Source organism: Buteo buteo, chromosome 9 (assembly GCF_964188355.1).
Source record: "Buteo buteo chromosome 9, bButBut1.hap1.1, whole genome shotgun sequence".
Classification (NCBI taxonomy): domain Eukaryota; kingdom Metazoa; phylum Chordata; class Aves; order Accipitriformes; family Accipitridae; genus Buteo; species Buteo buteo.
In genome coordinates, this window is record NC_134179.1 from 35,441,170 (window position 1) to 35,466,981 (window position 25,812).

The window sequence follows — 25,812 nt, forward strand, 5'->3', positions numbered from 1 at the left end:
TGTACACTGGCTTTTTAATCTTTCACGTGCTACTGCTACCTGATTAAATACAACACCAGAAAGGGCGGACTTGCCAAGGGTTAGTAAATGGGGTGGGGAGAACAAACTGGACTCCAAAGCCACCATGGTGTCCTGGCACAGTAAGGACCTCTTTCTCTGAGACACTTCTCTCCATGCGCGTAAATGCAGGTTACCTCTGGCATTAGGAAACAAACAGAATAAATGCTGCTCATCTGAAAATACAGACGTCTTGCATCATTTTGACATTCTCCTTACAGATTCATTGCTACCTAAAAGGGCTCTCTCCTGCCTTCTCAGCTGCGGTTCCCCATATTTTTTTTTAACTCCATTCTCCATGTGCAATAAAACTGTGAAGAGTGCAGTTTGGCTTTTCTTTAAATACTTGACTTAGAAGTACAACTACATCATCATCTGCAGCTATGTCACTTCCTGAATATTTTACATTTCTCATTCAAGGACATCCACAAAAAGCAATTGAAATGAAGTAAAGGTATGAATTTATGGTTGTCTAAGAAGAGTGTATGTCCTTATTCAGAAATAAAGTAGCCTGATTTCAATTAGCATTTATTTCCCTTTCAAAATTAATTTTAAAAAGTTCTCATTTTTCAGCCACCAGTCATTAAATCATAATTTTATTCTCCTTTTCTGCTGTTTTTCTTCCTTATTCCATAAAATGAACAACTAGTACCTTAAACCTTCTCTCTGAACATACAAGTCTTGCTGTAAGGACAATAAATATAATTGCTCTCGAATGATAAAGTTATTGAGACTCATCATAACTGTTCCTTCTACTCATGTTGTGTTTTACAACAAAGGCACCTTGTTCAAAGAGGTTAGTACAATTAAACAAAAAAGAAAATTAAGTTAATCTTTGCCTCTTTCCCAGAATTTTTTTCTCTATAAACAACCACCATTAAATCCTGTTGACTGTTCTCTTGAATTGTATTACAAAAGCTCATGTAATCACTCCGATCAAATAAGTTTTTGTGTCAGCATTGTTTTCCTCTCTTCTTTAAAATGTATCTGAAATTAGGGAATAGATGAAGGTTTAAAAGACTATTTAAAGCTAAGAGCTCTCTCCAGCCTGATCATACCAAAGCAATTGAAGTTCAGAATCAGCTCTTTTCTGCTTTATCTTCCACAACTCTGTTTTATCTAGCTGCTGCTGCCAACATTGAAGTTTAAATCAGTAAGCAATAAGAAATGAAGGAAACTGCCAAGGTCAGTCTGCTTGTCAGACTGTGGAGCTACTGAAATCCAGTATTCTTTCTCAAGCTTTTTAAAATAAATAAATCCTACTGGTTACATGTTACATCATTCTTCTCTTTCAATACACAAGAATCAAGACATTGCTTCAACAGCATGTATCATGTTGAAAGTAGGGAAAGATTACTGGAAAGGTCTTCTGTGAGATGCAGCAGTTAATTCCATTGACTTCATTAAAACCATCCTCAAAATAAACCAGTGGTCTCTGCTTATACAAAGATCTCGATCCTCAGAGAACTTGCCCTACACTTCTGCCCCTTTATCAATAAACTTCTGGTGCAAGACCATTAAAACAATTTCTGAGAGATGTTGGGGTTTGTTTCTCAGCCTGACAGGCTTCATTCCCCAATCCAGCTCCAGGGCAACCAATACACTACTATCAGAGCAAGCCCACAGTATCAGTGGATACCTCAGCACCAAGTTGTGTGCTTGCAGGATTGCACCTAGTGTGCACACTGGAAAGACTTACTTTCTTCTGAACTAGTCATAATAAAGATTTCTCAAAAACTGAACTCTGGCTGAGGTGGGGCAAGGGAGATGCCCAGAAATTAAAAAAAAAATGTATTATGAAGTACGAAAAAAGGATATGCATATGAAATACTCAAGTTAAAAATCTTTGCTTTGCTCAGCACAGATCAGAAGCTTTAATCTTAGTCTGTTCCATCTGCTGTGGTGGTAGGATTATCCACCCTATCTCTATCCTCCAGCTCTGAACGTACCGGGGAGCTCCACAGACCCCTCCGCAGGCCAACTTGCACCCGGTAAACACTCCCAACCTCAGCTACTGGCTCTGATCAGGTAGCAGCTGAATTGCCATCTTTCAGTGCCCACTAAGGACATACCCACAAGACAAAAAGACTGTTTTAGGGTAGATTGCCTCTTGCTCTCTGTAGTTTGATACTTCAGCGCTTTCTTTGAATTACTGCTGTACATGTGATCATTTTAATTGTACTGCTGCCCAAGTGTGGGCAGTCAGTGTGCCTCCACATCCAACATCTGCCCTATCCTCCTCCACTGGGTGCTGAGGGAGGAACCTCTCCTCCAGCACGGGACGGCTTTCTGTTGCCTCCTGCAAAACTTTCAAACAGAGGTGCAAATGCTTTTACAGAGAATTCAAAGATCTTCACAGTAGGTTTTTCCTTTTTCTAGTTACCTACTCAGACCCTTTAAAAAAATTAATCTTCGTATCACAGTTTAAAACAACCATCACACCTCAAGAATGATGACAACAGCTTTGAGCAACATAGATTTACCGTTACCTGCTTTTCAAAGCTCTCAAGCACTCATAGATTGTTTGAAGCACAAAATGTGGTGCTCAGATTTATGACAGAGGAATATGCAATAGTACAAAGTCCTCACCGATATTCTTTTAGACTACAGGTCTAATTCACAGTCATCCTCCAAACTTAAAAAAACTACTTTTTTTCCAAACTCAAACTGATAACATTTTAACACAGATTTCCTTCAGCCTAAAATTAACTACTCTGGGTCTGGCTTATTATACACTGTACCTTCTTGAAATTTCATTTACCTCTCTGGCAAAAAGCTATCCTTCTCTCAAAGCTGCAATCTTTGACCTGTAAAGTATTGGCAAACAGTACATAAATAAATGCTGATGGAATGAGAAAACCCGAGGTAAGGATGACTCTGAGTACAACATGTCAAAGTCTCCACAACTATTTCTTATTATTTTCAAAATAAATATCTTGATCATTCCTCTTGGTAACCAAGGTATTTGTACAATTTTTGCCAACATTTATGTTTATGTTAAATCTACCTTAATGTGAAGCACTATAAAAACTTCAATAAAGTAAAGAAAATGACCAAAGGACAGTCAACACATGTCTATTTACAAAGGAATTTTGCACAAAATTATGAATAGGGTCTATAGATATTAGTCATCACTGTTCTGCTATAAGTTATAAACTTTGTGTTTTTCAAATACATTATGTATTCAGCTTTTCTCCCTTTACTCTACAGTTTATACTCTGCATGAGACATGCACGTAAGAACAAGCCTAGTTCAAATACTGATACTGTATTATACTGGAGCGTCTCTGCTGTTTCCTATCTGTTTGAGTGGGGTTTTTAGTTAGGGTTTGTCATTGATTTCTTTTCACATATTTCTAAATTACACAGTATGCAAAGCAATAAACATGAAAATATATAGTATGTGCAGCATAACACTATGTAGAGAAACTCTTGATAACATTTCTACTTACTACTTAGTACCTAAGTTTTTCTGCCAGGTTACGGTGATAAGACCCTCTGTTATGCTTAATGAAAAATGAATCAAGGCAAACTTACTTGATATAATAGGGCACTTTGTTATGTGAAACAGATCTCTGCCATGGAAACTGTACTGAGGCTGAGGAAATAAAAGAGAAGGTAATTATTAGAAAGCACCTGTCAAATAAAAAAACATAATCCAACTATATATTTTCTTTATTTATTTTAAAATTAAAACAGCTAAATTAAACAGCAACAATTAAAATTTCCCAGACAACTTTCAGTAATTAGAAAAATCAGCTGGAGAAAACAATGGCAATCTATCAAGATGATTCCAGCCATCTATTTGATGCCAAGCTGGAAATAAAACAAATGTAGTGATTCTACTTCAAAGAAGGATAATAAATTCTTAGCAAGCAAGCTATCCATCCAGGGAAAATGGAGACACTGGTTTTCCTACCTCCATAGAACTATTATCAGTTTAAGCTTTGAAAATAAATGCTTCTACTACTGTAATTAATGCTCTGCAACAGAACAAAAAGGAGAAATATCAACCTTACTTTTAATAGTTGCAACCCTTAGCTCCTATTTGCAACTCAAATTTAATATTGATTAACACTGTATGACCAATAAAAAAGGCATTAAAACCTGTCTTGCACTCCTTGCTGAACAGCGGTAATTTTTGCAGAACTTAGGCAGGTCTGATACATCAACAGATAACATCCATAACATCAAGAAGCCTTCTGCACACAGAGTTGCAAAAGGCATGAAGTCATACATGACACTACAACTCTGCTTATCTAAAGATCCCAGGAGATAAATGGGGAAAAAGCGTTCAGGCCAACAGGACTGCTGGTGCACAACTTAAAAGTAGCTATTTACTGAAGAACTATAGGTACGTATATGTCCTACCAGAAATTACCCCAGGCTAGTGCCTGGTTAAGTTGTGTTTTATCATAGAAGAAACTCACTTCACTAGATTCACCAGTAGAAGCAGAGATTGAAAGAACTGGTAGGAATAACTTATCATCACAATGGGATGAATTTATGCTGTACAAATATGCCAAAACCTACTCTTAGGTGCTAACACCCATTTAAAAACCTGGTAAAATGAGACACAGCTTTGATCCATATTGGATCTCAATTAATTAAACTCTCAATTGATGTAATTTTCTGCAAGCATGGCCCACTTTAGAGCTCATCCCTCTGTGGAAAAAAAAAAAACATTTGAAAGTAACTCTCTCCTCTTCCTCTAAGACCTCTCAAGGCTGCAGTGAAGACCTACAAGCTGTGTAAGCCCCATAGGCTGGTGCTGCTGCAGAGAAAGGCAGGTCTCGCCCTGCTCCCGGTCGGCTGGTTCCCTGAGTGCTTTAATGGCTGTGACCCCTTCCTGGACCACACAAAATGTCATGGCTTATAATTTAAGAAACTTTCACGTACTTAAAGATAGATTAACTGGGAAGAATATTTGGGAAACTACAGGAAACAAGTAAACCACATTATTCAGTGGAAAAAATAGAGAAAATTCCGTATCACTATTTAAAGAAGAAAATAACATTTCCAATAAAGAGGTAGGTAGTTACTTCATAAAGAAAAAACATAATAAAGGCTAAATGCTCCAATAGAGGTAGTTACCTAAAAAATAATCCTTAAGCATTCATAACTCTGGAAAAAAGAAAAAAAATATCAACCAGATAGGTAAAGGTGGCCATCAGCTTTAGATTTTCATTCTTTAGTGTTGCAATTTGGTACCTATGGTGGCTCCAGTACCACTACACTAATTATGTCAGCTAACTAAGAAGAAAAATCTGGCCACAGTTTGCTTTGGTACGATTTATGTGCTATGACAGACTATAGATAATCTGCTCTGACACAGATATGGACTACACAGTGTAATAAATTAAATTGTTAATTACTATGGAGCAAGTCATACTCTATTTGGGAACAACCTTTCTAAAAATATTGCCAGTTCTCTGCTGCATGAAACTCAGCATAAATGAAATTCCCATTCTTTTTTTTTAAATCAGTTTCTCAATGAACACTGAATGGAGTAGTTATCAATTCTGGCACTCACTAGCAAGCCTGCAGATATTAGTAAGGCTGGACACCACTCAGAAATGCTTTGAGCAGGCCACTTAAAGACCGAGGCTATTTGTTAATGAACATGTGAATTCAGCGCTCTGTGCATGTTCATGGATTCTTCTAAGAAAGCATAAAAGAAACAACAGAGAGGAGTGGATCATGGGCCTTAAATAATTTAATAAATTAATTACAGAAATAAATAAATTACAGAAAAAAAACAAGTTATTGTTTCTAAAGGCAGGAGACAGCAAAACAATCTTTTTTTGCAAAGAACAACAGATTATAAGGATTCTTCTTCTTTAGGGGTGTGTGAAATTTACCGATCAGTAACTAACTTGCAAGGAGCTTACTTTCCATCTCAAAAACACTGAAAAAAAGAGCACTCAAATTCCTTCTACCACGTATGGGAGGGAAAAAATAGCTCAGCAAAGAGAGCAATCATAGATTGTAGTGGCCTACTAATACTGCTCTACCTCAGTCTCCTACTGCAAGACATTTTAGGACGGGCCAATGTCATATTGTTTGCTAGTCTTCAAAAATATTCTGAAGCGCTTTCTTAGCAATGGTCTGGATGAATCCATGCAATTGGTGTTCCAACAACTCCAAGAGCAGTATTAAACACTGCACTGTGTCTTTTTAGTAGAGAAATGTACTTGGCCACTGCAGAGATGAAATCACTGGATTAAGGGGGCTGGAATCAGGGTACTGGACAATGTCATCTAGGCTCCCTTTCCCATGAAGGGTTGGACCAAACAATCTTTTGAGGTCCCTTCCAACCTGGGCTATTCTGTGATTCTATGAGTCTGATGAACAGGTAGAAATGGGTGTTTTGCTAGCACAAATTACTGATTAAATGACAACTGGGAGCTAGTCAGGAGAAAATGGTGTGATGGCAAGCTATGGTCTCTTGTTAGGATTTGGAAGAATAGTAACAAGTAGATGAGGTAAATTTAAGACAGCTGCTGTCAAACGAACACAGATAAAAACCTCCTCTCTAATTCAGACATGCAACTCTGGAGATAAATATTTGCATGACACGTACATACCATAATCTCGGTTTTCGGAATTTGAGATTATTTTATTCAGACTACCACTGTACTTGTTCCTCACAGTTAGAAGTCATTTATGGCTGCTAAAAAGGTTTGAAAAATTTGATTTAGAATACACACTATTTCAACCTGTCAGGATAAAACCTTCATTTTTCCAGATTTAATGATTTTTTTATTACTTTCCTTTTGAAGTTACTGTCCCTGACTTTCATTTAACAGACTTTATATAAAGTTGTATGTATTAAGTTCTGTAACTCTGTCTAGTTCAAGCTTTTAAAACAGATTTTTTTTTTTTTAAGAAGTTTTCACTGTAGTTTGTGTGGGGAAAGAGGTTGGTTGTTTTTAACAAATAATTTAAATGGATAACTGCATATTATTTGGTTTTGCAGGACTGTGGTACTTGGCTATAGCTCTTTGCGGTATCTACCAACAGGCATTCTGGAAACTTTCCCTTCTTGACTTTTGTATGTAACTAAAACCAAATGTCCCCTCAAGCCTGCAGAAGATGCCCTAAGCAAGGCTGAGGCATGTTGATAAGGCAATGCATAGTCTCTTTGGACATAATTCTATGAACGTTTTATCCAGCAACAAAGCCGGTTCACCACTCAGTCTTGTGAATGCAATTATTTGTTGTGGCATGCTGTAAGCCAAATCAAGGAAATGATCCAGGTCAAGGCAAACAAAACGAGCCAACCTTTCCTGGCAGGCTTCCCTGTTTTACATGGGGACTTTTTCACTGATTCTCCCCCCCCGCCCCACCGAGTGACCTGAACATTTGCATTGGTCCAGGTGAGGAGAGGTGAACAGCTTTAACATTGACACAGGAGTGAAGTCAGGAACTCCTCAAACCAGCTAGAGTAGGGGAAACTGCATCTTCTCTACACTGCTTCCTAGTCTGTTTTAATTACACAGACTAGAGTGTCTACTCTCCCAAACAGTTCATCTAGTATTTTCCAACAGTGCCAAAGGTACCGCTCTATATATAGTCTTTTTAGCAAATTATTACATAGGTGTACTGTCCAGATCAAGGTTACAAGTTTGAGATTGGAAGGGCTACAAAACCACTGTGGCAACACTATGCAATACTTTTAATGGGGTTTAAAAAAACAAAATAAAACAAAAATCACATGATTTTGCAGTTGTTTGTTTGTTCCGTCAATTTAAAAAAAAAGGACAAAGTGGCTCCAGGAATCGTTATTTTGCATAAGAGCTGTAATATTTTAAATACACTGCATCTTGTTTATCATGCTGTTTACTGAAAAACTAGTTGTCAATTTAAAATAAGAACATGGTTGTCATGTAACTCAAGAAGAAATCAAGATTTATTTATTGTTTTAAATTATATTAGCTGTTTAGCTATACAGTGACATACAGCACTTGAGAATGTCTGGCACAGAGCTGCTCACTTTTATGTTCACTTCTCAACTCCTGCAAAAATTTTGTCTTTATTACTGAAGCTCTCAGTTAAAAACTGAAGAGCTGATTGGGTTAACACTTTGTATCGTGAGCTCTGATGATGGTAGGCAGGCTAGAACATCAGAAAATCAACATGGATCTTGATATCACAACCTATCTATCTGTAACGAATAAGTTAAATGAGAAGGAGGGAGAAAAAGCATCTGCTTTTGCCCTCTCAGTATATGGGAGATTGTAGGCTTACGTCTCTAAAATTTTCACTAAATAGAAGATGATGCAAGGATGGATCTCAAGAGGAAGTGATGCAGGTTTGCTTTCCCCACCCCTTTATTTGAAGTTCCAGGAATGTATGACACGAAGCCTTTAATTTTTAAAAAAAATAAAAAAAATCCAGGCATCTCTTCCTTTGTGTCATTCCAGCAAGTGTGGAAGCAAAAGGAAACTGAGGAAACAGGTAGCAGGGAATGAGAGGATGTGGGTATGAACACACACAGATTCTGGAACAGCCACAGGTCAGACCGGGCACAACCATAACTTGGCAAGATATTGCAGTGATCCCCAAGGGAAACAGGCCAGTGAGAATGTCAGTGGAGTTAAGAAGATGAAACAGCCCTGCAAAAACAGGGAGGTAGTTAACAACATGGAAGGGGAACTTCCCGTTCCTCAAGCCCTAGGGAAACCTGGAGTAAAGAGCAGTCACTGTCTGAGAAAGCTGTCATATCTCACATGCATCTATTAATTCAAAGAACTTACTGGAAAGAAAGTGCTGTGATGCAGGCCCAAAATCTCGGTGTGCCTCCTGTAACTGTTTAAGGCGATCCTCTACAGACACCTACACATAAACACGCATGCACAAAATTTACATTGCATTTACTTTGTAACACCAGAGCCATGATAATAAAAACACTTGCTTACATTCATTTTTAAGTAAATTCATCTGTGTGTCATAGCATTTATTAAACATCCAGCTATTCAAGGCTACTTTTTTTCACTTGCCCGATGAAAGTCATGTTCATATCTTGCAGAGTTCTTGTGTGAGTACTGCAGATCAGTAACAAACAATAGTAGTTTCATGGTGACTACAGCCAACCGCTGGAGTTTCTGACCTCCTCCCAACTCTTCTGTTGTCCAGTCTCAGTTTGATTGCATTGATCTCACAGCTGCCTTTCCAGCACAGAACCATTTTGGAAGATACCACTTCACTGGCTGACATGACTCCCCTGGTTTATTAGTTGAAACTGCACTAGCACACCCAGCAGCAGTCTGGCTGCTTAGTTAACTCAGTTTGAGGGGGGTGGGGGGAAGAAACCCACTACCAAATTACATTAGGAAAGGGAAGGACTGATGTGACACATTAATACTTTTGCCTCTCAGGAGTGACTGATTCAAAAATACTAGCCCAGAAGCTGATGCCCAGGTTTTGAAAATTCAGTCCCACTACCCTCAGCTAGAGAGGCAACAGATCCTCCATCCTTCCCCCCATTCTTTCAGACACAGTATCACCTTTAGAAACCAGGTAAAGAAATAAATAGCAGCTGACTCACAATAAGTATTTCCTAGCAAAAAAAAAAAGTGAGAAAGTGCAAAAATTGATAAATGAACTTTAACTGATGTAGATGTAAGAAACTTCATTAATCCATTCACTGTGAAACTCTGCATGAGTTATAACTGTAATCAAGCACATTGATTTACCTTTCTCAGATCATTTAAGCACAATAATCATAACTAAGCAATTTGAATCTCTCTCACAGCATACCCTCTTCTGTTGTATAATGCTAAATGTGCTCTTGCTCACATCTTGTTATAGCTCTACTAATACTTAAGTCATTTTAAGTGAAATTCTCTGCAGAAACTGAACATTCAAAACCACAATAAAACAGCTTTAACAAGAGCTGGAAACACAACAGAAGTATGTACACCAGTTTTCAGTAACGATGATTTATACAGTAAAAATACTGCTAAAAGACATACAAAAAAGCATGCAGCAATAGTTCCCACTAGTCTCCAGAGATTAATGTGGTCTCCTGAGTGAATAAACTGCTGAGACAGCTTGAAAGGAAAAGCTTTTGGTCAAGCCATAGAAGGAAAGACAGCTCCCTTTGTTGCTTTTGTACCACTAAAGTAACACCTTAAAGACAGAAATAATGAACAAATGGTGATAATGCCTCTTTTAAGAGAACAGGAGTGAGAAGCACCCCTTCTTTCCCACCTACTGTACATATTCAGAAGAATACCTGTAAAAGTTTCCACCGCATATTAAGATCATCCAGTTGACGAGACATCTTTAATGATGGATAAAGGTCAAGCGGAGACAGCTGACTGGACAAATCATTCACTGTTTTAACTTTCAGGTTGATGGGAGCAATTTCTTCTCTAAAAGCCTAAAAGAGTAAGAAGCATACATTTATGTTGAACAGACATCTGAGCAGCACAAAACCCACTGTAAACTCAACATGGTGCTGACTTGCCTAATGTGGCAGCTTATGCTAAACAACTGTATGCAACTCGGTTCTCCAGCAAAGTTCACTCACTTCAATATTCTTATTAACTCTTTCATATTCATCTTTAGAGAAAAACAGTATGAATTTAGCCAAATACCCATATCCAAATTGCGTCCTTAAAACCATTTAAATAAGGTTTTTAGTGGTGCCATATGGCTTTAGAGCTTTTCTTTCCAAAAAGAAATATGCAATGCCCTATCAGGAGCTTTAGCGGTATACAGCCTCAAGTGCTCTTAAGAAAAAAAAGTGTTCAGTAACTACAGTTTTCCAGTATTAAGCAGCTGACAAAAATTCAATTTAAAAACTATTATTGAATTAGCAAAGCATGAAAGAATGTATCTTCTAAGGAAAAGGAGTACAATGTTTTACCTGATTAGAACTGTACAGTAGAACTACTACAATGATTAAAAAGAAGAAAAAGGTTTATTGAATCAAATGGAACTAAATACAGTATTAAGACAAAATTGATGCAAGTTTTAGTTACAGTTGAAAAGATGCATCAAATGTCTTTCTTGCTGTGAGCAGTTAATTGTTCAATCCTATAAATGGCTTGCTTCAAAATCACAAAACAAGCCAAAACAACTGGAAAAAAGATTTTCTTTGGACATTTCAATTATTTACCTCCCTTCAAAATCTCTCTCATCAGGCCCAGGAACAGAAGGCACGTACTGGCAAGAAAGAAGCGTTTGGCTTCTGGACAGCCAGCAAGCAGCTATTACTTCAGCAGATGTTTCAGTTTTTCCACAGCCATGAAAATCTAAAAGACTTTGCTTTACTCTTATTTACAGAAAAATCCATCAAGATACGACAAATCGCTTCTTAACATGAGAACAAAGGCTGTTCAGCATCAGCATCTTAGTGCTTGCTTTAGTACCTATATTAAAATGTAAGAGGGGGGAGGAGATGCATTACTCAAAATAGCAGCAGTCTGGATATAAATCAGCTTTGACTGCCTTTGTTTTAAAGATTTTGGTTCCATTAAACCTGAAAGCAACAACAAAATTTGGAGAATGAGGATGCTCACATTGATAAATGTGAAATAATGCAGCCCTCATATGAGGCCACAGGCTGTGTATACATAGAATATTTGTGGAAAACTGGTTGCAGCCCATGGCCCTTCATTCTTCTAACACCAGCGTCCCATGCTGAAGACATGGATGGCCAGGTACATGACCCCAGGGTCCTCTGATGTTTTACCATATTCATTCTTGACCTTAAAAACTGATAAGTGGTGTTTGTGAGACAGAAGCTTGCTGATGACTGCAAGATTTGCCTGAAACAATTCCCTCGTGCATACATGCATACCCACATGTTTTCCTGGAATCCCTGATATTCAGCCACTCCCCCAAGCACTGCACTGTTTCTAGTCAGCTTTCCTGGACAACGTTAGTTATCAGAAAGTATTCCTTCTTTGGGGAGCGATACATTACTGGGTCCCTATCCAACCCATGCAGCTAAGCAGGGGACAACTACTATCTGCCATGAGCAGCCATGCCTTGGGGTGCTAAGCCCTTGCATGGGTGGCCTGGAACCGTGGCTGCAAGAACTGGTATGCCTGTGAGAACATTATATGGTATGTGTTCTTCACTTTGAAATAATCCTGAAGAGAAGCCAGGCTAAAGTAAAAGCAAATACAAATTTTCACTCATACAAGCTTAAATAGACAATAGACGTGTGAAGTTTGTGAAAGTTAAGGAACAGAAATTAAAAGTATATATATACTTCTGTATGACTGAAAGAGCTATAAATGTTTTTCTAAGAAGAAAGCTATATATGACGGCCAAACAGATCTGACAGCTCACCACTACAAAAGGGAGGGAAGCCTACTGTTAACTGCCGGGATGTTAACTGACTCGGTTCACTCATACTTCACTGCTTGGGCAAAGCTCCAAACACACCCATGGCCTAACTATGGATTAGACAGTATTTCTAGGAGGAAAATATTTACATCCTAGAACACAATATTTTTCATTTAATGAATGTTATATTCCATACACATCTGTAGTTTGCTGATCACATGTGCTTATGCAATCACAGCTGACAGTGAACATGGCACAGTAGTGGACTTTGAGACCTCAGATCTAGTCTTTGAAGAGCACTTTAAACTATACGTGAGAATTTAGGTATACAGTGTATATATCTCATGTGATTAGGGGTAGTAGAATGGAGGGGTCTGACTCTCAGGCTAAATACTTCCCAGGAGTTCACACTTACTGTAGTTTTCTCGATGTGATCTGGTAATGAATCTATGAGCAAGTCTCCCACAGGTTTCCAGCCATTCCTCACATTTTCAGCCTCCTTCAGGTCAGCATCAAGGTCATCCATGGCACACTGTAAGTCTTTCAGTTTTTCTAATGCTTTGTCCACTTGCTTCTGCCAGATACTGGCACTGGCATTTAGGTTCTCCCATTTCTCTTTCACCTCTGATGACTGCTTACGCATAGCTTTTGCAATCCTCATGGCTTTCTCCTCAGGGGTCAACTCTGCAGAGGGAAAGAAAAGTTACGCTGTTTATTTCTCTTATTCATGTCTAGTTAAACAGGCAGTGCTCCTGAGGTGCACGCTCAAGATGGTCAGTAAGCCCCGAGTCAACTGATAATTTATTTCAGCAGGTACAAGGTAGAAGAAAGTCCACCTGGCCATAACTAAAATAAATCTTAATCACTCCTGATGACAAAATAAAGTTTGATCAGAAGACAGGAAACTGTTCCTGATTTCCACGTGTTATGATATCTGCAAAGTAAAGGCAGCTTACTGATGATTTATTTTTGGAGGCCCAGGGGGAGGAAATAAAAGATCATTCTTCCCTACTGGAAACTGCAACAGGGAATCTGGGGACCGTTTCATGTAGAAAGAACAAGAATGGTGCTTTGTTCCTAGATCACTTGCCACCACCTTCCACCCTACCCCCAGGATGCCTCTTCTTTTCCTATTTGCTAGCAAAACCCAATGTGTGCTGAGTACAATGTGGTGAGGAGTTCTGCAGCTCTACATCCATTTTCCTGTGTTAACAACAGTCCTAAAAGGCTGTTTTAAATAGGTTTTGCAAATCTAAAACAGTTCAATTAACCTGTTGACTGAAAAAGAGCCAAGATTATGGTGCACTATTTTTCACAAATTTCAGGCTTACGTGTCTAAATCCCACACAACCCAGCAATCATGGAAATCCCATTCATGTTAGCAAAGACCAGCCGCCACTGAATAAGCAAAGCCAAAGTGGGCGCACACACACAGCCTCAGGGTGTAGTCACAGGAGACAATACTGAGTATTTCAGTAAATTGCTTATATTTAAATTGCCAGTCCCTGCTGAGTCTGCAAGACATCAGACAGAACTCCACACTACAGAGATGCTTCAGCCCTCTTTGACAACAAGCACCAAGTCGGTCGGTGGTTTATCTCTTCTCTGCAACAGATGATTTCTGCAATCCAGTCAGGTGGTCTATCAATAAGAGAACATATTGTCTTTCTTGGGTTTTCAGTTTGAGACTGATCAAGACCCAGACAGTCAGAAAGCTAAAAAGAAAACCCTAACACATCCCCAGCAGGTCCTGCTGTCTGCTGCTCAGAGTGACCTTGCTGAAAAAAGTCATGGGTAGCTTCCTTCACCAGGAAAGAGTTGCCTCAGTAATGACAAAGCCAGTCTCAGACGATTCCCCTTCTACACAACAGCCATGCGGTTTCTGCAGGCAGAGAAGCAAGCAGAGGAAACTTGATACAATGCAGAAACCAGAGAACAAAAGAAGGGGGAGAGACGTGGCATACACCAAAACTAAGCCAACTGGCCTTCTACTATTCACTCCTATATAAAAACCCTTACAAAAGGTTTATCGCAGTACTCTTGTGATTAAAATTCAAGTGTTGTCTATGAATAAATTATACACAATAATGCAAAGATGAAAGCACCATTTTTGTCAGAAGTCAAATGAGACATACAATCTTCCATTTACTGATACACTGTCTTTAAAATCATTATAACTTGAATAAGCTTGGAGCTGCTAACTTGGGGAAGGAAGGTGAGGGGGTAACGTACAAAAATGGGGGAGGAGGAAGCTTTTTGCTTTCCTAAGGCTATATGAATGTCAAAGTAAATGCACTGTTGTGGTTGCAAAAGTTCTCTTACTATGCCTCTGGTGATGCAACTATTGTTCATAGGACCCAATACGGAGAAGCACACTGCAAGTAATTAATACAAAATAAATCCTTAGAATATATTCAATTTGTAGATGAAAAATGCAGGCACATTCTTCCCAGATGTAAAAGTAACAGGAAGTTGTCTGGATCAAAAACAGAGTTTCTGCCAACCAATTCCATGTATTTATTTAAGTTTTTTCAAATCTTGCTAGTCTTTATTAGTCTTGATACATGCTAGACTACAAATAACAGAAAAGTATTCAGCAACACAATCCAGACACCATGAGAGGAAAAAAAAAAAACAACAAAAAAAACCCCAAAGCCCCAAACAACAACCCACAATTTCAGTTGGTGGCGTAGAGGGAGAGGATGTTGCCAAAGGAGCAAGCGTTGCCCAAAAGCACAAGGCAACTTGCTAAGAAGTGGTTACGTAGGAGAAGAAAGTACCACCAATGGTAACCAAGGGAGAATGGGAGTCAAGGACAATCAACAAGAGCCAACATCACCAAAGGAAGGGAGACAAATACCTAGGCTGTAGGGTTTTGAGCACGTTTTGACTTCTAGAATTAGAAAAGCTCTTTTAAAAAACAGAGCCATTTGAAGAAAGAGAGGAGCTGAGAGGGACAAAAGAAACTTTGAGCTTAGCAAGGTATTTCAGTGACTTGCTGGGTATCATAAGCTATCATGTGAGAGCACTTCCCATGTGCACTCTGCCTATGAAGGCAGGCTTAGGGATACCACAATGGCAAGAGGGTATTTCAGAAGAGGAATTTGGGGAGGAACAGCTGTGACAAAAACCTGCAATACTTAACGGTATGCAAAGAGATCTAAATTATATATGTAGCTCTGGGATATAGAGACATGGCAGTAACCCACAATTTGCAATACTGACAGACCAGATAAAGATGAACATCAAAGGCTGTGATAAATTGTACCTTGTCTGGAATTCCAGCAAGTCACAGTAGAATAAACCACATCATAGGACAAAACAGTTCTGGGATGATCTTTACCCCAAGCTTTGCAACAGATTTTAGAAAAAGGAAAAGAAATAAAGCTTAAGTTCTAAGCAAAAAAAAACCAAAAAAACCTTTGAGATAAAAACTGTTGTTTTAAACAAAAAAACCAATAGCTACAAGAATGGCTTGCTTAAAGATATCAAAGAAGTTACTACTGGAAGTAGTTCTGGAATTATTCACCATTAAGAATAATAATATACCATTGATGAATGAATGAGAATCCACTACAGTCCAGTGACAAAGGGACTGTGAACAATCTAGAAGCCAAGCTCAATTGCAGCATGCAGAAGTTGTACCTAGTGGCAGAGTTCAGTATCACAGGATACCTCATAGGTTGAGATATCCTATGATATCCTATGATACAACTATAGCCTGAGGACAAACAGGCCTCAGGAGTAAAAGCTGCAGGACTTCAAATGATGATTAAGAGAGCAGCTAGAGTTGGAACACTTTACACAAGGAAAGGGAATACTGAGCTTTGTTGAAAGGGGACAGAAAATTGCAGACCCCGTGGAGGAAGCCTCCTTTGTTGGCACCTTGAACATGTGAACACAGGAGACGTTATACCCAGAAACTGGACTAAGTAGAAGTTACATATATGCAAAGCTGCAATCTACCATTTTTATCCAACATCATGTGCTTTCATCGTCCTTTACCTGTTATCAGAGCCAAAACCTACCAATTCTGCATAAAAGAGTAGAAAGTTGGAAGGACTTAACAGTTCTAAACTAGATTATTAGCAGGTTGTTTAAAATGATCAGTCACTTGACAAGGAAGATGCTGAAAGCTCTAGCAGGAGCTGAAAATCCTGCAAAACTTTTGGATTGTCTGCAAAGGTACTGACACAACAGATTCAATGAGCATTTCTCGCTCCAGTAGAAGCAGTAAGAAAAAAAAGCGGCTGTAGCAATACATGGAAATAGAAAAAGGGGATATCAATCTGACTTTGTCTGGCCAGCTAAAACAAGGCAGCTTTACTCATGACAGACTAGTCACATATTTTTGGGAGGGAAAAATATTCCAGATCAACTGAGGTGATACAAGTATCCCAACAGAACTGAAAACTGAAACATCTTTTAAGACCATTTGTCAAATCAGTGTCATTGTTCAAGGGTATCAGCTGCATATTTTACTTGAAAAATATTAATTCATTGCAAGACTGCTTTATTTTACAAAAGCCTTGGAATTGCTTGTAAACTTGCCCTAAAAGGACATTTACTAGGGAAATAAAGCAAAACCCACATTTTTTGAGCTATAAAACCATTCAGCATTTATTCATTTAAGAGAGAAATACAACTTGTATAGCTTCATGTTTTCTATCATGAAAACCCAACTTATTAATAAGCAACATATTACTTTTTTCCAAGCAGGTAACACATTCTCCAAGATACTGGTTGCATACCATAAAATAATGTCTTAACAGTGAGAGTTTTCTTCTACAAGTTTGGAATTCGTTTCACCAGTCTGTCATTACACACACTGGCAGACAACAGTAACTTTTTGCTGTGGAAAAACACTACACAGTGGTTGTTGCTTTTTTGTCCCCGTTTAATATAAAGTCTTCTCAGTGATCAGGTTCCCCACCCCCCCTTGTTTGGGCTTTTTTTATGGTATTTATTACATTATCTCCCCTTCAGCAGCTGCTCAGAAAGTAAGAAAAGCCTATATTCACTGGACCATCTGTTTACCAGAGAGGAAAGATATAAACTGACCTTGTAGTCAGGGAGAAAGAGCAGGAATAAGTGTCTCCTTCTGTAGTGGAAAAAACTTGATTTTAATAAGCATTTTTTGTCACAAACAAAGCAATGAAAGCACCAACAGCTTTTCTGTATCTGCAGCAGAGACAGAGTGCCATGGAAGGAAAACTTTCAAGTCTGAACTTTACAGCATATAGAGGTTCCTTATGTACTTACATATATGGAGAATACTTACCCAGAAATTTATCAGTAAAGAAAATTCAAGAATTTAGTTTAGATCTCTTAAACTATTCCTGACTCTAGTAGTTTTGATTCTAAGCATTTGTGCTTGATACTCATTATGTGGACTTGAACTAGTGATGTCTTTCCATCTTGCCAAAATTACATTAATTTTCTTTCAGTTTTGCTATATACTTAATAAAATATACTAGAACGGGAGCTGTTTTCATGCCCCCTCCCTCTCCCATTACATCAAATATCGTATCTTCCTTTGTTCATTCTTTGCAGCAAAAAAGTGGGTGACACAGCACTATAATCATTATGAACACTTTCAGAGCATTTGAACAGACACAATGGCACATTGTCAAACTCCTAAGCAGAAGAACCAAAAGCACTGCTATCGCTGCGTGATGAAGTCTTTAGCATCGCTCCAGCGAAAGCATTCTCTAGGTTTCTAACAATCTGGACAGAAAACTTCTGACAGGATGGGAATAGCAAGCTTAAAGAATAAGCAGCAAGTGGTTAATGTGGAAATGTAGCAATTAGTCAGACTCCAAGGACCCAACCATGCAAGCATAACCCAGTATATCACCTTTTTCTCCTATTCAAATATCTACTGCATACATAGTTAAAACAAAGAAAAAGCACAGTCATTTTCATCTTAGCCCATTTAGGTTTTCTTCTATTGAAACAGAAAGTTCTTTAAACCAGAGAAATATAATTAAATAAAGAGTGAATGAGGAAAGTCTCTGCAGGATAAAAGACAAATTACCTTCGGTCTGCAGAAGACAGAATTGCAAAAAGCAGAGAAAATGAAAGCTGTTAATCTCATGTATGATGAATCCTTCTGGAAAGGGCCAGGAGTATGGGCTCTAGATAAAGACAAATGAGAACAACGCTAGCAAATATACATATCCCTTAATAATGGTTGTTGATATTTCCCAGTGGGTGCTGGTAGGGAGGACACAGAAGGACAAAACAAAGAGAAAATAGCTTCTAGGAAAAAAGAGATAATAAAGTTGTCCGAAAGCATCTATCTCCAGAAAACTAAAGATTACAGCAAGCCTGACAACCATGCATTTACCCAGCATAACCAGTGTAATTTGTCAATATAATCAAAACACATGTAATACTTTTCACTAAAAACAAGCCACCATTTTGTAATAAACAGTATGATCCAAAGCAAGTTCACACTACTTTTGCACAGTGGAAGCCCAAAGTTTGTGTTGCTTCAGGAACATAAAACAGGTATGAATTCAGTTTTAGTCTTCTTCTGCCACAAAACCAGAAAAATCCAAATATCACAGTACTGTTATAAGCATCACCAAGCTACTGTGTCTTCTTCCAATTCCTGTTAAAGGGAGAGTACTAATGGAGAGAAGGCTATCATCATTGTATCCCAGTTACTGTAGGCAAGCAAGGAATTAATCCTATGTTTCTTCCAAAGCTCTGAGACTGCAGACTGTAACAGGCCTTTTATTTCTTCCAAAGATCAATAAAGATTTTTTTCTGGCACAGCACATATGGCAGGTAGCTCCTCAGCAAGGCTGCAGGAGACAGATATACATCCCCTAACAGCATTTCAAAACAAACCAAAGGCATCTATTTTATTCCAAAACAATACAAAACCAGAAAACAAAGACAAGTCAGACAGCACAAATGATAGGGCTCCCTGACTTGATGGTGTCCTATAACAACAACAGAGGACTCTAAAACATCCACGTTCTGAACTTTATAGAACCTTCTAAGCAAGTTTCCTCAGGCCATTTTCTCCTCTATACACTTTACTTTCTGTTTAATATTCTGCAATTTCCAATCTGCTTTCTTGAGGCTCATTTACACTGTGTTTAAGCTATGTTTCTTCTAGAGAGTAAGACAGGAATTTTCTTTCAAACAAGGTCCTAACCTTTGACATCCATCAGTCATCCACATTGCTAGTAGCGTAACTTAGAAGTCTCTTGCAAACAAAGCTTCACTGGTTTCTGGAGTGTTTAAAACAAGGCAACAGTTAAAGTTTAAGAACATGGTTCCCACCTGGGAAGAATCCTGTATTTCAGCTAAAACTGGGCCATAACAGCATACGGGTTAAGAATGAATAGAACTCTTCTTATATCCTGAGGTCCTCATGGTTAAAAAAACCCCAATAATAAAATTAACCGCAATGGCCTCAGGGCAGCCTGTTTCCAATACTCAGCTGTTAAAAATGCAGGCTTAAAACTCCTCTAAGTTTGCACTCCACACCACTCAGCAAACAGAAACAACTTCCTTGAACTTCACTAATATGACTCCAAGCAGGCAACCACGTAGGCTCTACAGGAAGAATTTCAAGGCTGTACCCAGGTGGACTAAACTTGTAGGGTGACTAAGAGATCTATTTGAAAAGGAGAGAGAGACTTAGTTTGAGATTCTCTCATGGGCAACTGCACATTTATCTATTCTTATGAAGAAACTCTCAAAAGTCACAAATGAATGAGCTCCAACTAAAACAGAGGCAGCAATGTTCAAAATAGTGTAAGTAGTTTCCGGGCATGACTCCACTGACCTCCACTGGGCCATGCCTTCTTCACTCTCCTAAGCACTTCTAATTTTCACACTCTAAGACTTCATACTCAGCCCAGTTGCATAGCAGAGAACAAAAACCCTATTCCAGTGGTGCATGATAGCTAGTGGATAGGCACAAGTGGTTGGGAACAGAAATGCTGCCTGCTATATACATTAGAAAACAGTAAATTGCCTTTTTCCAGTAACATCTTCCTTGCTAAGAGGAAAACTTATGGCAGAGAATTTATCTGAATGTGTTCAGCGGTAGGAAGCAAAGAAGTTCAGTTTTTACTTACGTCTGAAACAGATGAGTACGTTGTGGGTCTACAAGTTTAAATAAAGTATATGCATGTAATTCACTGATATCTATTAATACATTTCTCTTGTAACACAGATGTGGTTTATGGGGTTTTCTACACTTTCAATTAAGAGGAGATAATAGATGGCAAATACTTAATTTTAAATGATGTGTTTATCACAGCCTTTGCTACCAAATAAACAGCTTGCAAACCTAGGAATCTCATTGCTGTAAGAAAACTAGAAGACACTGAAGACCTTGGACAATACTGCAGACTCCTGGAAACATTCACTATTGCTGTGAGAATCACTGTAGTGGCCTGTGGTAATCTACTAGGATGTTAGTTTATGCTATCTTCTAAAAAAATTATGTCCACTCCCTCACTGCATCAGTGGAATTTTAAGGACATAATTTCAGCAAAATTGTATCATTGGCTTGTAGCACCCTGGGTACACAAAGTATTATTTCTGCTTTCCTTTGTGTCTCCCATGGCCTGTAACCTTACTAAGAAGTTAACCATAACTATGGATAGAGAATTATAATTAACATATTTAGAACTAAGTTTCCTGCTATACCATGGGCAAGTGACAACAAAGCCAAAAAAGTGACCATTTCCAGTTTCCTTATCCTGTCCATCTGTAAAATTCAGCAGCTGGCCTGCTGGTTTATCAATCAGCTCCACTCAGATGCTCAAGCAGCTCAAAGGCAAGAAGAGCATGAAGCTTGTTTTTTTGTGATGGGACCTCCCTACGGAAACAGGGCAAAACAAAATCAGAAGAAAAGACAGATGGGAGATCAAATTAACTTAGAAGGAAGCTTCCTGGAAGCTGAAGAACCGTGTTTGAATCTGCCAGTTACAGTAGAAGGCCAACATGGGAAGCATAGGGCCAAGATAGGAAAGAAGAAACCAAGGCTTGCTCATAACCTGATTTTACATTCTAGTGATGTTTTTGAAACCAACAAGAACATTACAGACAATAACGGGTTATCATAAGGCATCCTATAATGAATATTCTCTTTGGATGGAACAATGAATATATGTATGCACAGGTCCTTAAAATAGGTCTCAGTCAATGAAGTTCAAAACTGATTCTTATCAGTTTTCTCCTAAATCTCTCTCATTCCTTGCCCTTGCAACAATGTCCTCCCTGACATGAAAACATCAGGGAGGGGGGGAAGAAGTGGATGGTGAGGGAGAGGTTGAAGAAAATGGAAAGTGATTTTACAACCTTTATTCTCTTTGGATTAGCTAAAATCCATCCTAAACACCCCTGCCATTACACAAGGTAAGAACTAACCTCAAGAAACAGCGACTTTCCAATTAATGCAATTATGACTTTTAAAAAAAGGGTTTGCTATTTATATTATAGAAGCAGCCAAAAACCTGTTCAAACCATGACTGTACAGTGCTGTGTACTGCTCATCAATACTTTTTTAAAGACAGTCAGCTTACAATCCAAAACCACACTCCTTCCCCTTTAGCAACATGAAGTGTAATTCACTGAAGTTAATGAGTTAACTTTAATCTACTGCAGACAATACCAGTGGTCAAGAGGCTGACAGAAAATAAAGAAAATAAACATTTTTAAAAGCAAACATAAGCCCTGCACCCATAGCCTTCACTGAAAATGGTTACTCAGAAGAAAAATTGTGTGTGTCTGGACGTCTTCAAATCCAGAGACGCAGCTTTCTGGAGATTGGTGGCATTACTTGTCAGAAGAAATTTAGCAGACTCAGTCCTGGGTGAAATTTAACAGCTTATGATATAAAAGAGATCAGAGCAGATGATTGAAGACACCTTTTGGCCTGAAAGTCTATTAATCTATAGAAAATGCACCACGGCTCTGTGCGGGGTGCAGGTGCCCACTGCTGGCAGGGGGGGCTGCTCGGGGCCTCTGTGGGGAGAGGCCGGGGCTGCCCCATGTGGGGAGAGCTGGCTCCGGCCAACCCACGCCGGTGGCACCTCAGGGAAAGTGCCTTTAAGAAACAGCAGAAAACACCGAAGAGGGAAGAGGGGGGAAAAACAAGGCGAAGCAGCGGAGGGAGCGCCGAGGTCAGAGGAAGAGGAGGAGGCACAGCTGCCCCATGGCGGGGCAGATATTCCCCAGGGAGAGCCCACGCTGGGGCAGAGGAAAGATACAAGAAGAAAGAAGCAGCAGAGAGAAACTGCTAGGCTGACCGTGGACCCACCACCTTCCCACCCTCTCACACCACTCGTTGCCATGTTGAAGAGGCTGAGCACGACCTGCAGTCATAAAAAGGCGTGAAGGAGACCGGAATGAAGGAGTCAAGTTGAGACTGGGAAAGCAGGGCAGGAAAGCTGTGGTTTTAATGTTTGTCTTTTTGTTTCCTACTACCGAATCAGTAATTAAATATTTATTTTAAATGGCAATAAATAGTTTATTTTCCACCACCTAAATCTGTTTGGCCAATAACAGTAGTTTGTAAGGGATCTGCATCTGTCCCCATCTTGACCCATGGGCTTTCTCACTCCTGGGCTTCCTGTCTTCCGCCTCCACCCCACCGAGGTGAAGGAAGCGAGTGAGCGGGTGGGTGGGAGTTTGGCTGGTAGCCAAGACTAACCCACCACGTGCGCAAAAAAAGAAAGTCTATGGAACTACTGAGTGTGAAGAAGGAAGAGGAAAATAAGTTCAACGCACATCTGTGAAGCTTCCCAGTCTGAGCATATTCGATCAGTTTTCAAATATGATAACTGGACAAGAGACACTCACACATCACTTGCAGACCACCTGCCTGGCCATTATTGTTATGCAGTTCGCCATTGTCATCAAATTCCCTGCTATTCTGTTACCACTGCCATCTGTACAGCACAATGTAGTAGTAGCAATAACAACAACAGCAACAATAGGTTGCATAACAAGAATTTACGATTCAGCTCATCATCTGAAGTTTGCTCTTGCACTTTCAGTCAACACCGACTAGATCATTGATATCAACCCCTGCTAGAAAATGAACATTTTATGCATTGGCATAATTTGTGCTAGGTGGTTCTATGGCTTTTGAGAGGAGAATCTGTGACTTCAAACTTTTGTGTGAAAGAACTAGCAAATATAAAGCAAGCATTCCTTATTTTTCAACTGCAAGGTTGCTTGTGATTTAGAGCGACTAAGACATTAGGGATGTAATATATCAAATAAGTTTGAGAGTAAAGACCAACAGAATGTTTTCAGGAATCAGGAGTTCAAAAAGGAAGCAGTAAGAGACATCACAGCAGCTAAGGTACCAGAACTAATCACAGGGAAAAATGGTTCACTGGCTTTAATCACCAGCCATTTAAACTTTCTCACAAAATTGAATTAGAGAATATGAAACCGCATAAAAATTTGCACAGAAATAACACAAAGTATGGACGCAGGAAAGATTAGTTGTTTCCACTGAACAAACTGAAAACGTTTGCTATGGAGATGTATAGGAAGATGTATGGGAAGAAAAAAAACTAACTCCCAATACAAGCACCTATACTGTAATTCTGTAAATTATACACAACAGTAAATTATTCACATCTTACAGCAACTGCTATTTCTGTAAAAGCAGATTGCTACCTTTTCCAAGAACAATTCTTCGGTAATTAAAAGTAAGATTTTTATAATGTTCTATCTTATATTGGAAACATAATTCTAGGAATTAATTACACAGATATTTAGTAATTTTTTCTATTTTGTGGGGTGGGGGAAGGGGGAGGAATTATTACCTCCTTGTTGGTCTCTGATATAAATGAATACCTCAACAAATACTATGCAAATATCATTTCTAGGATAGCTGTGGCTTATTCCTTAGTAATAATTCAACTAACATTCAAATCTTTAAGATTCTGTAAGGACTGCCTTCCTAAAGCTGATTCCTTTTACTTCTAATGAGATAAAGTACCAAATACATTTGTTTCTATTTGTGGAGTAAAACTTCGCAATAATAACATATCTACATTTGAACATGCATCCTTGAACTACTATTCTGACATAAGGTGCATATGTTATTGTGTTAAGGAAAAAAAAAACCCCAACGAACAGAACTGATGACTTCAGTGTCCTGAATCAAAAATTAGAAAAGGAAATAGAGATTCTTCTACCTCTTCCATTAAAATGTGAGTACTTGCAAAGCAGAGTGTTAATACTTTGAGGCTAAATCATTGAAATAAAAGCAGTCAAGATGTGGTTTGGAAAATTCTGAAGTCTAACCAAGTAATTGGGATATAAAACATGTACTAGAGACATGCAAGCCCTTTTTCTTTCTTTTTGACCATTCCTGGAAGAGAGTATTTTCTGACCTGTTTTTGAGTGCAAGCTCCTTCTTGGTTCCTCAGGCCCCTCAATTGGTTGGTCAGCAAGGAAAACTCGTGCCTGGTCCACAGCATTGAGAATGGTTTGCTCTTTGTCCTTCAGTTCACGCCTCAGTGCCTTTTGGGAAGGGAAAGAAGAATGCCATTTGTAACTTCATCTTGCGAACAACAGATACTATACCATTTTTCCTGTTTTCACCTCTCTGACCAGACCTGTCTAGTGAGTAAGAGCCAACATGTCATTCAGACTGCAAGATAAAATGTAAATTTTACAAAACAGAAATTGCAAGAAATGAATTAAAGCTAGAAGGGTAATCTTTATGAATTGACTTGAAGAACTGAACACAAGAGAGATGACGATGGTAGGTTTTAAAAACATTCACCTAACAGAAAATGAAACTGCTACAATCAACTTCTAAAAAAGTAAAATTAAAGGGTTTATTGCTGTTAACAGGACTGCTAATATATAGTAGGTTACTACAACAGACAACTTTTTTGGTAAATGGAATAAGAGAAAACTGCACCTACTGAAACATCAGAAGATAATTTCACAATTGCTAAAAAGAATTGCAAAAGTACTTTACATTCCTTAGAAAATGCTGCCTCTTATTTGTGTCTCCTATTTATTAATATTTTTAAAACTTAGAATATATGTAACCAGACCTTTTATGATGAGAATATGTTCTGAAAAAAACATTCTTCAAATTAGCCAAAAATATTAAGCCTTATTATGCAGAAACAATTGAGCCTTATAGACAGGAAAAAGAAGAAAAAAAAATAAAAATCTTTAAGATGTTTTCATGCTGATGGAAATGAATTTCAGGATATTTTGTTCTCCAGCAATTATGACTTTTTTAAAGGGTAAGTGTAACCACCATTCAAAAAAAAAAAAAAAAGCATAAGTAGTCAGCTGTAATGTTTCTTATAAAGAATTTTCTTCCATTCAGTTTTATAGCTATAAATCTGTCCCACCTAGAAGGAAACTGCTTTGCGTTTTATTTGTATTACTTTCTACCAACAGAAACACAAAAAAAGATGCTTTAAACATT

General features: G+C 38.5%; 1 protein-coding gene across 6 annotated transcripts in view; it reads right to left on the minus strand.

The window, feature by feature from the left end:
- UTRN (utrophin) overlaps positions 1 to 25,812 on the minus strand; it is a 389,395-nt gene that overhangs the window by 77,757 nt on the left and 285,826 nt on the right. For all 6 annotated transcript variants that reach the window (XM_075036045.1, XM_075036046.1, XM_075036047.1 and 3 more), the window contains 5 exons: positions 24,752 to 24,881; positions 12,778 to 13,046; positions 10,297 to 10,443; positions 8,816 to 8,894; positions 3,594 to 3,654 (listed from right to left, as the gene is read on the minus strand). In XM_075036045.1, the coding sequence (XP_074892146.1) occupies positions 3,594 to 3,654; positions 8,816 to 8,894; positions 10,297 to 10,443; positions 12,778 to 13,046; positions 24,752 to 24,881 (686 nt within the window). The remainder of the gene's footprint in view (positions 1 to 3,593; positions 3,655 to 8,815; positions 8,895 to 10,296; positions 10,444 to 12,777; positions 13,047 to 24,751; positions 24,882 to 25,812) is intronic.